The following is a 12,500-nucleotide window of genomic DNA, read 5'->3' on the forward strand; positions in this document are numbered from 1 at the left end:
TTGCACCAAGCCTAAGTTAGCCATAGTTTGGAATGACATTATTTATGGACGCTTTATATTCACATGTAAAGTACGTAAAGAAAAGTACTTGGAAGTGAACCTATCTTTTGGAGGACCGACTTTGCAATCGTGATTGGTTTTCAGCTAAAAGCACATTTTACAACTTGGCGGTATTTTATCGATATTGCACATTCCCGGCTGGGTGGCTTAAGAGATTTTGTTGACAGCGAAGATTTCAATTTCCAAGGTTGTTTGTAGCGCTATCCAATAGCAGACGATTGTACCTTGGACAAGATTTTTGGATTAGTTTCCTACCGGTACCCTGTGTTAATAGTTTAATTAATACCTCAAGTTAGTAGGGATACTCCTAAAACAGTGTACTACACAATACTAGAAGTAATGTATTTCAGGGTGCATTTGAATATTTTATACACACAATCCGATGCAACTCACAGAGCCCATTTTCGCATTCAGGGTAGAATTAATTTTGTATTTGCTTTCAATAAGTTTCAAGCTGGATAAACAGTCGAGAGGAAAGAAAAAGAAACTGGTAGAGAGTTCCTGTTAACATATTTTCCTTCCGAAGCGGAAAAAAAAGCGGCCTCTCCTGTGGAAGAATGCAATGTTTCCTTTGGGGTTAAAATTAGCTGCAACTGAAAATCTGTACGGGCAAAACCATGTTTATATTTCAGATTTTGAAAAAGGTTTTATAATGTTATTACCTTTCTCATATGCTTATTTTTATGTTTTTGAAATTTCAAAAATATGGGTCGGTCTCACGACGATAAACGCAGAAAAATGGAGGACGGCCATAGTTGATTTAAGCGTCAGCATCTGCTGCGATTGGCCAGAGTATTACTTTTGTTCGATTGCTTTACGGCACTCAATTTAAAACCTGTCATTTCCCTTTGATAGATTTACAAGCAAAGAATGTATGGTTCAAAATACGCTTGGGTGATTCACACCCCTGATAGCCCCGGTTGGTGGAATCGGAAATTCAAAAATCTGAACTGCACGGCGGAGGAGGTCAACAAAGCAGCAAATGGAATTCTTCACATTAACTATATGTGGCTCAGTTGCTCAAAGAGGGTCACCGTAGCTGGAATGGTAAGATGATGATAAATAGCTATATAAAAGAAGGTTATGTTAAATTTGCACAAGAGCACAGGAGCACGGAAGAAGCACGGGTCGAAAGCACCAAATTTCAAATTTCGGAAATAAAGCGACAGTATGTTTTGTATCTCCCGCTTAAGATAGATGGCGGGAAAGGAACTATGTTAAAAAAAGAGCCTTTTAATCTTCAATATATTAATTATTAATTTAGCCATCATGATAAGGCTTAGTTATCTCAACGCTACAGAGGCCCCAAAACCTCATATTTTCCGACCATTCAAGGTGGTTTTCTGATTTATTATGTTACCTACTCCATTAATAGAAACGCCATACCACGTCGCAAATTTCCCTTGTGACCAAAACGAGCGAAATTATCTACTAAATTTAGAATGTGGGCACGGCCAAATGGTGGCCAAACGAATTAGGACCTGGCCACGTTAACCCCAACGCCTGTATCTCATTGGTCCGCAACAAAAAGGCAGCGCGAGGGATTTATCGTGCTAAAGGTGAAGATCGTGAATCGGACTTAAAATACCGCCGTGATTTATTTTTTCCGCTTAGATTTCTTTTTTCCGCATGTTTCCTCCATTTTCCGTTCTAAAAAGCGATAATAATGTGAACCTATAAGCTACATCCCATTGCATATCGAGACTTCTCAGGTAATATGGACTTCTGGCATGTGAGTTACTAAGTGCATTTTCTTTTTATCAGACACCATATGAATACCAGTCAAGGTATATCCAACGAGCTCAGCAAGCCAATGTCAATGCCACTGCGTACAACGGATTTGCCTACGATGCAGCATGGCTAATTGCCCTGGCTCTCAACCGAACTGCACAGAAAATGGGGCCGCACGTTTTCCTAAATACCTTGCCCTTTGGGGACAAGACATTTTCCGACTTAATGAAAGAAAGCCTTTTGGAAACACAGTTTATTGGAGTGACGGTGAGTGAAAGCATCTGTGGTTCTTCAGCGTGATAGATAGATTGATTTCCTATAGAATTCGAAGGATTTGAATTAATATTGCAATAGTATTTTAAAAATAGTGTTAGTGTGGAACAGCACACTCCTTTGCTCTTAAAATTATTTTACGTCTAACCTCAAATACAATCAAGAATTTCTTTCTTTTCTAAAAATATACAAAAATTGATTTTGAAAAGATATACTAGTGTACTGGAATGCTTGGTTGAACTTTGGCTTCTCAACAATTTACTAAAAACAACAACTCCTTAAATACTAAACCGATACGCCACTTAGACAATTTTCTTTTTTGCTTCATAGAGCATGGTAAAACTCAATGAGAAAGGTGATCGACTTGGAGTTTTTGAAATTTCTCAACTAAAAGGTATGCTATCGTGTAATCATCATCATTATCGTCGTTGTCGATGTTAAGATCATCAAAACTAGATTCAAGAAAAAGCTCATTCCTTAATAAATATTCCATTCAGCTTTAGTGATCTCTCAGAGATCTAGGAGAAGCATAGCCTAAATCAAGTTGATTTAGGCTATTCTTCTCCTAGTAAGACGCATGCGAAGAGCACCATGGTTAAGGAAATATGGTAACCCATCGTTGCCGAGAAATTTTGGTTTTGGTTATGACGTCATGCTACGACTGTCTTTCCGCCGTGCTTTCAGCTTTTCATGTCCCACGCTGTGGGCAACACGAGAAAGAAACCCGCACTTTTCACAGATCACTAGATATATTCTCGCGAAGCAAACGAAAAAACGTCCACTTACAACCAAAGCTCGCGGGATCAAATATAAACTCTTTTCATGACTTGTCCGGTATAGTCAGTCAGTAACCACAAAACCGACGCTAACTCTCATTGGCTGAAACGTCATAACGTGGTTTTAAGAACGGCAATCAACTCACTCAATGGCACGCACGCCTTCATTCACTTTAATCACGCTTACATAATTTGACACCACGAATAACTTATTTCTTGATCAGTGGAACCCGCGTTTTCTGGCACGAGGTTGCATGATCAACGTTCTGCATTTGACACTGAGTTTTAATGATAAGAGCAAAAATAAAAATAAAAATTGAAGAAAACCATGAAAACAAGCTAAGTATTATTTTAAATATGTCGTGCAACGAGGGAAAAGGAAAAAGAGAGAGAGACAAAAAAGTAAGTAGGCGACGAACGAGCGACGGTCAACGTGAAAGAGAGCTACAGAGAGCACGAAAAACAGGCGAAATATCAGTGACAACGAACGAGATCGATAGAGCAAGAAAGGGGCGAATAAAGAGACGAAATTACGTTGATAAGCAGTGCAAGAAAAAGCAAGCTCGAGCACGAGAAAACAAGCTAAAAATAAAAATAGCAAAAAGGGCAAGAACGAGTATGAGAAAATAGGCTGAATAATGGTAACGAAAAACAGCGAAAAGAGCAAGAACGAGCACGGGGACTGGTCATACGGTAAATCGGCTAGTTATAAAAGTATCTGAAAACAAAACTTAAATAATAGTAATTGAGCATCCCTGCTCTCACGTGAAAAAGAATAAAGTGTCAGTTTAGGAATACAATATCTATTTGTGTCTTTAAAAGTATGAACAGTAAGTATCGTAAGTTTTGTAACTATCGTGTTGTATTAAATAACAGTTTTTTAAAAGTATGAAAAAGTTCAACAGAACCCAAATTCTAGATACAACTGTAATGCAAAAATTTTGCTACGGAGAGAAGAATAGCCTAAATTACTAGAATAGTAACAAGGAATTGAGCTATAAATGTAGCCTTTTCCTTCGGCGGGGGTTATCCCGAATGAACACAACTTTATATACTTCTCCTTGCCAAGTTCTAAAGATAAAGTTCCTTGGCTGGAAGATCTGCAGGACACCTTCAACCCCCTCCTTCATTCCATACATTTCTCATTACCCAATTTCACCTTAATGGAACGCCATACTGAGAAAACACTGTCCTGTCCCGAATTTCTATTCCTGTAATTAGCAGTCACGTACTCACATCGCGCGCACGGTGAATTCATTCAACGATCTAGTACAATGTTGACTAACTGAGAAAATTAGGAAAATCAGTATAAAAATCATCAACCTTTTGCGGTAAGTTTGTTACAAAGGTTCCTCACGTTAATTAGAAATATTTGAGATAAGTGCAACGCGGGACATTTTCAAACAAATTTCACTGCTTTGATAGGGACCGAGTTTGAAGCAAAGTGCAGCCTTGATGTGACGAACTCTTCCCTGAAATTTTATCCGGAAATGAAGTTTGAGTGGCAAGGTGAGATAACATCGAAAAAATAAGGAAAAGGATATAGTTATCAGTGCAGTAAACATTCTTTATATCCAACTCTTGAAGTACAGCAAAATAGATGCACGTTAAATTTTCAAAAACGTAGCAAAGTCCTCTTACTCATGCAACAGAGTAGTCTTTTTTGTTGCATTTAATTCAAGACGACCAATTCCTTTAGTGTTGTCCGACGTAAATTCACAAAAGACGGACAATGAGTGCATGAAGTTTGGCACTGAGTATGACTTGGTTACCTTACCATTCGCCCTAACCTTTTTTCCTCCCGCCATATTGAAAACCTCCCCTAAACCATCGCTTCAATCGCTTCCTTGGCTAGTTCCATTTCTCCTTAGTGGTTATATAATTAATTTGTCCATTTGTTCGTCTGACGCGAATTAAGGTCGGACTTGTTCATCTGGACACAGGGTCCAGAGGAGATATGTTTGTCGTTAGAGCATCAAAACCCGTCGAAAACATCTGAAATAATGGGTTATTTTGATCGCGTTGACGATCGCGTTACAGTTTCGTTACACATTCTGTATACCGCAAACCAAGACACTGAGGGCTCGCAAGATCGGCTTACAGTATAAAATACGGAAAGGGAGGAAACTAATTTGGGGCCGATTTTCGAATCCCTGAAACTCAAATGGAATTGAATTAAATTGCCTGATTTTACTAACGTGATCTAGAATTGTTATGTATTTGCCAATTACTGTAGGAAAACGGCATAAGAAAGCGTTCAAATTCATTTTCGGCGACCGAAATTTACGGCTTCGAGAGAGAGCTTTCGTTCAATGTGCACCGCAACATATGGTGACGGAAATGACGCGGTAAAGTAAATGTGCGCAAAATCGGAAGTTATTTTAAGATTCCCGAAGTTCGAAAACACCAACGGTTTCTTTTGCAACTTTTCGACTGTTGACGTGTACAACAAATGTCCATTCTTTAAAGATCTTTACTTCAGTTAAAACTCGGCTGCCTTCGCATAGATCTTGTGACTGGACTTTTATCCACTCAAAGAAATCGTCGCTAGAGCTAGATAAAAGCCGATCGAATTATTTTGTGAAAGCTGGCAAGTCTTCCCATTTAACACGGTCTTCTTCCAATCTTGAGGTTTTTGAAAGTGGGTACTGCCATACTCGGCCACCGTTAATTCTTCGCTGGACTCTACTCGCCTGTGGAAAGGCCTCCTTTAAAATAATCCCCAGTTCTTTGACTTGCAATGGAAAATTTTCCTTTTCGGAGCTGTTATTTACATAGTCGTCGAGTATTTCTTGTACGGAGATAAAGTTTTGTTCGTCTCTTCGATAATTCATTGAAAGCCTGCAGGTAAAATAGTCAAGTTCGATCAGGGAAAAACCAAACACGGTAATTTGTGGCTCACATTCGAAAGCCAACTGGTCAGATATCTTACTATTTAGAAAGAAACACGTGTTTTTCTCTGTTCGATACTTTGGATCTCTTCTCGTCCGGCTGCTTTTCGCGCAACGGAACGGGTCTTTTCAAGGGAGAAGCCGCCATTATTTTAAATCTCCCTCCACAGCTCATGTTTTAACGGTCTGTTGCTTTTGCGTTTCCGGTCCCAATTCACTTCCGTCACCAAGTGCTGCGGTTCACATCTGACGAAGTCACGTGGTACAAGTTTCCTCCCTTTCCCTATTTTATACTGTAAGCCGATCTTGCGAGCCCTCAGTGTCTTGGTTTGCGGTATACAGAATGTGTAACGAAACTGTAACGCGATCGTCAACGCGATCAAAATAACCCATTATTTCAGATGTTTTCGACGGGTTTTGATGCTCTAACGACAAACATATCTCCTCTGGACCCTGTGATCTGGACGGACAAATCTTCTTCTTAAACGAACAAGTTTCAGACGACTACGTCCGGTTCGTCTAAAAATGGGTTCTTCTCGTTTCACATCAGACGATTTGTTCGTTTACTAGTGTACATTACGGAAAGTTCTGCTTAGGTGCATAGCTGAGGATTGAAATTAAAAGAACTTTTCCGTTTGAGACTCCATCATACTATACGCGCCATTGCCGTCCTTCGATGAGTTTTCATGACATCATGGAATTACACAAGATAAGGGAAACCTACTACCGATTCCAAATAGCCAGCTTTTGAAAAACTTTTATATTCATGCCTTGTACTCTACTTTTCCTGTATTTTTTCCTCTTTGTACTTACCATATTTCATGTTCATGTATATTTCATAGGAGGAAATCCACCAAAGGATCGCCAGGGCAAACGCAACGACCTCATCACGATGCCCAAGACAATGTTTATCTTTATGTGTGTCTCGGGGAGCTTGGGAATTTGCTTGGCCTTTGCTTTCTTATGTTTTAATATCAGAAACAGGAACAGGAGGTATCTTGTTTAATTTATATAATAGCTGGAGCCCATAGCCAGGAGCCTACGACTCCAGTACTAGCTAAGGTACAGTGTATGGAGCGTTTTCACTCACATGACCAGCAGCCATATTGGATTACTGAAACAAAAGAACGTATTTGCATAAAAATAGAGTTCAAATCGCAGAGGATTAGTTTGGTACACCATCATGGCCGCCATTCCTTTGTTTTGGAACACCAACATGGCCGCCGTGACGTCATGTGAAAACGCTCTATATGTAAGGTTCGGCTTGCACGAGTGACCACTGATTCTCAATCCCATGGGTGACTTGTGATTAGCTGGAAGGTCTGGTTTCGCGGGAAAATCAATCTCCACATCTGCAATGAAGTTGTACGCTCCTAGTCATGGGTTCCTTTTGAATAAGTCAATCATAAATATATACAGGAGTCTTAAGAGCAGTTTTCTTTATGTTTCTCACAAAGAGAGTTTCATGCCTGACTTAAAACCAGCTTGAAGTTAATGTACACAATAACTGTAGCTTGAATCTATTATAATTGTTATTGTCATTCTTATTTTTTATATAAAGACTACTGGTGATTCTTTTCTCTCCTAAAGGCTTATTAAAATGTCAAGTCCGAATCTGAACAATGCCACCATTGTGGGATGTATTCTGTCTTACATTTCTGCCATTCTTTATGCATTCGATGGAAATCATGTCACAGATCAGCTTTGCAAGGTGAGTCGCTACTTGTAGCATCGTGTCCTTATACACATAGTCGTCTTGACATTCGTACTGGAAGAAGTCGATCGAATAGGGAAATCTTAGTTTCCATTTTTGTCTTATTAGCGCGAGGCTGTCGTTTTATAATCAGTTAGGCAAGAATAAAGAACCATTGACATTCAATTGCATAATGAGCTTTCTCTGAAAATTTGAACGCGATATACCAGATCCTCTATGAGCAAAGATGCTTCGAAAATTCGAAATTGTGCAAAGAATGTATTGAATTAATACCGCTTTTGCCACCCAAGAATTTATCAGTTCTTAATGACGGTGCCTACTGTTGTTGTTGTTGTTGTTGTTGTTTTAAGATTTTTACAAATATTGTTCATGAATTATCTTTGAAAAATGCGTGGTTACCCCCAATTTTCTTTTTCGATTTGCATAACACTTGTCAAGATCTACATTTCCCGCATAATCATAGACCTTTGAATTAGTAGGCACCGTACTTAATGACTAAATAACTGGCTCGTTATCAAAGCTGAAAGGCTTAAAATTGGAGATGAACCAAGTTTAACAAATGCTAGATCTTTTACCTTTTGAAGTCAATTTGTAAGTAGCGTGGTGCATCCAGTGAGCAAACTCGTATGTAAATGAAACGAAATAGAAACAATGAAATCACCAAAATTTCTCTTATGATTGTTCGATCTAATATACAGCTTCCTACATTTTTGGGGGATGAAAGAGCTTACACCAAACTAAATGGATTGTTTCGAGCTATTGTTGCCAATTAGTACCATGTGGTATTTCAATCCTTACAGCATGACAGGACGTTCGTCACGCATCTGTACCTACCATCCCAAACCAAATTGTTTCCCTTGTCCATTTTTGAAAACGTTTTTGAGACGTAAATATGACAGTCACTATTACTGCTTTCCTCAGGCCCCTCCTGAAAATGGCGATAAATGCCGGGCCGCTGCATGGGTTTTTGTATTCGTTTCTTCCTGGGTAAGGTTGGGAAAGGGGGTATTCCTAACCTTTTAGTGAGGTGAGGGCAAAAACAACAAACAAAGTTAACAAACCTTTTTTTCAAGAATTGAAAATTATTAGTGCTATCGACCATCCGAAAAAGCCTCGGCTTGTGTCATCTGCTAAGGCATTCGGTTTTGGCTTGCTCATCGAGTAATCAAGTTGTCCGAGGTGGGGTTTCTTATTTCAGATTTTAGCCAAACAAAGTAATTTTCTGAAAAAGCCACAGAGTCCTTTAACCGTACCGCCCTTTTGTTGACAAAGGTGTTAATATGACCAATAGTGTACACTTATCCTTCATTCAAAGAAATCATTTTCAGTTTTTTTTTTCTTTCTTTTCTTTGTAGGCCAGGGTTTCTACTCTCTGTTTTGGATTTACGATTGCCTTTGGTCCCTTGTTTTCAAAAACATGGCGCGTTCACAAAATCACAAGAATAATGAGCGCAAAGAAGATGGTTAGACTTTTTTCCTTGCTTCTTTTCTTTTATATTTACATTTCCCTTTTTCAATGGTTTATGTTTCCTTACACGTTGGCCACGATATTATTCCTGTTTGATCGCAAAGTAAAGGTGCTTTCGAGTGACCGTTATTCCGGAATAGGAATACATGCATGGAATATAGAAGCTAGAACCCTTGGTTTTCACGGAGATTCACATTAAAACTTTAAACATATCTTTCCTTGTTTCTTCTAAACGCCAGACATAGTCCGTTTTAAATCATCATTCCACGTATTCTTATATATCGGAATATGGTCAATCGAACACACGCTAACTGTGCGAGATTATTAATATCTTGGGTTTCTTTTCATCGCCGAAGAAGTAACTTGAAGGTATAATGTAATAGAGAGATTTAGGACGACATGCCGCTGCTCACTCAGTTCTAACATTTCTTTCTCTTTTAAGAAATAATTAAGGAAATGAAACAGGTTTCTTTGACTTTTGCCAAAATGGATATATCAGCCTGACGTTTGCCATAAAGCGATGTCAGTTTTTTATATGACAAGGAATTCTCAGGCTAAACGGATCACTCTGGCTGGTTTTTGGTCGGGATTTTACAGTACGAACCATCACTATCACTCGTTTCCGTATTTTTTCCCTCTGCCGGGAAATTCAAGTTGGCCCTCGGTCGTTTTTCTACCGGGACCTCTCTGGGCTCGGTACGTACTGCCACGACCTCGGGCCGGTAGCTAGCTTAAGCGACGACAACGGCGACGGCAACGAGAAAGTCATCTTAAAATATGTATTCGCGTAATTTTAATCGCTTGGTGACTATTTCAACAAGGGTGTGGTAGTTCCTCAAAAATGACACTCGTCGGAACGGCACTTAATTTAGGGGAGAAAATGAACATTTATCCTCAAGTGCTGACGTTCTTCATAAAACCTCAAATTTGGCTATTTCACGTTGCTGTTTTGCTAACGATGTGAAAGAAAGAAGGGCGTGCAAAGCTATTCTTTTTGCACACTAAATCTCTGATGTTCTTGTTCTCGTCGCCGTTGTCATTGCTTGAGGCCCCAAGTATTCCCCACTACGGCCCTCGCACTCGGTTAATAAGAGATTATTATTATATACTCAACAGAATATCGGATTCGTTAATGACGAATGCATAAATAGGTTATAGAGTGCAATACGGAAGTTGCTGTGGAAACACAGCAATTGAATAATTTTGTTGAATGGTATAATAAATTAAAAATCGTATGAACTTGCTGGTGCATTTCGTGATTTATGGTCACTCGTCATGTTTTGAAAGTTCTCAAATTGGACTCGCCTACGGCTCGTGCAATTTTAGAACTTTCAACACTTCATTCTTGCCCATAAATCACGAAATGCATATGATTTCCTGTACTAATACCGCGTGCGCTGAGAGGAAGATGGTCAGGTGACCGGAGTTTTGATCGATATTAGCTCATTTTGCATTTAATACAGAACAGTGAAAACCCCGTATAAATTGACAGCTTACTAAAATAGAAATAGCCTTGAGTAAAATTCGCAACGACAGGAAATTTGTGAACGACAAATATTATAATGGCGTTTTCAATGAGCAATTTATTATTCTAAACTGCCCGTCTTGTTTTGATTAAGGCCATCAGAGATGTACACCTTTTTGGAGTTGTTGGTGTCCTACTCGCCCTGGATATGGTAATCCTCTTGACCTGGAATTTTCTGGATCCTTTAAAAAGGAAAACGACCTTTCTTGCCAGCTATGTAAGTATCATTTTAGAGTGTTCTTTAAAAGCACCCAGTTTCAGCGATCATGAGATTGGGAAAAATTACCAGATTTTTTTTCTAGCAAACAGTTCAATATACGTTCGTTCGATCCTACGCTTTGTTTGACCGAGCAACCATTTTCAAGTTTTCAAGCTAAAAGTTGAAAGAATAACCTTTATCTTGGTGGCTATTCGCCATAATTTTGACTTCAGAGACTGTCGAAGCTAATATCGTGATTTCGATTGCTATGTTTAGTCATTGCCGGGAATAACGTTTGCGCTACTTTTTCAACCAATAACATGCAACTCCATAAGCAATGGTGGCTTGCACGTGTTTATTTTTGGGCGACCTCGAATTGTGATTGGCTTATCGCGACATGCAGATGCGTCTGTTGAAGCTGTCTAGAGTAATTACTTTGAAGTGAAAGTTAGGAAATTGATTGCAGTTAAATAAGAAGAAAACCAGGCTTGAAAGGGACCCAAACCCATGACTATTCGATTGCGGTAAATTTGCTCTACTGGCTGAGCTATCAAATCAGCTCCAAGCCGAAACTTTTCAACTTCAGCTTCTGTCCTGTAAGGGGTGAATGAAATTATTTCAGAGTGATATGTAATATAACATCATTTATGTCGACTGCGGAATTGAAATGGTATGTAAGTTAGACATTAAAATCTGTAATTACTTTCGTTAAAGTTTTACAACATGCTATCGAAAACTGCAGCTCTATCCTACGTACCAATCGCTCAATAATGGTATGTACTAACATACCATGCCAAGCACATCTATACAAGGAAATTTATAAATACGCCAGACAATCGATTGTAAAGGGACATTTTGTGTTGGATGCCAAAATTAAGCGTGCATCTAATTAGGTCCAGTTCAGGGGCCCGTTTCTCGAAAGTCCCGAAAACTTTTCGGGCCCGAAAAGCCATTTGTGACAGTGCCAACCGCTTGTTTTGGAAAGCCGATCATTCAAGTAAACGTGTTTTCAAGGTAACAAAGAGAAAATAACTGTGAAGTTTGACGACTTAAGTCCTCTCTGTTCTTGAGATAAAGGGAATTGTGACGCCCGAAAATGGCCCATAAAGTTTCGGGACTTCCGAGAAACGGGCCCCAAGACATAATGTGCGTGAGAGTAATAGAACTCAATATAGGCACGCTAAACCATGAATCACTTGTTTTAATTGTCTGTTACACATATTTGCAGTATGATGAAAAAGATGACAACATGCTATATTTGCCGTACGTGTACACTTGCGAGGTCAACAATATGATGATATGGTTGGGCATTTTGTATCCATACAAGGGCATTTTGTTACTGTTTGGACTATTCTTGGCTTGGGAGACGAGAAATGTCAAGATACCTGCCCTTAATGATTCTCACCATATCGGTATGTCTGCTTGGATTTTTCTTGGAATTGAATAACAATTTGTTTTATTTACCGCAAAAAGTCTTTCCTTCAGACAACGATTACGTCGTCGCAAAAGCGCATGCATAATGCTTTTAATGTACTAGGGATCCACTTCAAGTAAAATGGAGATTACTAAATTCTGTCTGCGTCGAGTCCTTAAACCCAGATATAATAGAAACTTTAGAATGGTGAATATTTCGGAAGCAAAAATGTCACTTAAAAATTTGCCTTTGTGCCGCCTATTAAAAACGTCTGTTTAGAAGATGTGGGCATTAACCTTGGCAAGCGTATTTGCCTTAAGGGGGTTTGCGAACAGTGGCCGTTACGCCAGGTTGCAACGCTCCATTACAAGAATATCCTTGCAATCGATTGGATGAGGAAAACGGTAATCGTACTGCAAGTTTGGCAAGGATTTCAGTGCGCTTGTTTT

The 12,500-nt window shown here is 39.1% G+C and overlaps 1 protein-coding gene across 1 annotated transcript in view; it reads left to right on the top strand.

Annotated features, from left to right (window-relative positions):
* Positions 1-12,500, top strand: part of LOC138052432 (gamma-aminobutyric acid type B receptor subunit 2-like) — a 37,335-nt gene that overhangs the window by 17,549 nt on the left and 7,286 nt on the right. Inside the window, exons 8-16 of the mRNA XM_068898927.1 lie at positions 916-1,107; positions 1,825-2,058; positions 2,395-2,458; positions 4,266-4,349; positions 6,574-6,724; positions 7,322-7,442; positions 8,801-8,908; positions 10,533-10,655; positions 11,866-12,049. Of these exons, the coding sequence (XP_068755028.1) occupies positions 916-1,107; positions 1,825-2,058; positions 2,395-2,458; positions 4,266-4,349; positions 6,574-6,724; positions 7,322-7,442; positions 8,801-8,908; positions 10,533-10,655; positions 11,866-12,049 (1,261 nt within the window). The remainder of the gene's footprint in view (positions 1-915; positions 1,108-1,824; positions 2,059-2,394; positions 2,459-4,265; positions 4,350-6,573; positions 6,725-7,321; positions 7,443-8,800; positions 8,909-10,532; positions 10,656-11,865; positions 12,050-12,500) is intronic.

This window comes from Montipora capricornis, chromosome 6, assembly GCF_036669925.1.
Source record: "Montipora capricornis isolate CH-2021 chromosome 6, ASM3666992v2, whole genome shotgun sequence".
In the NCBI taxonomy this organism is placed as follows: Eukaryota; Metazoa; Cnidaria; class Anthozoa; order Scleractinia; family Acroporidae; genus Montipora; species Montipora capricornis.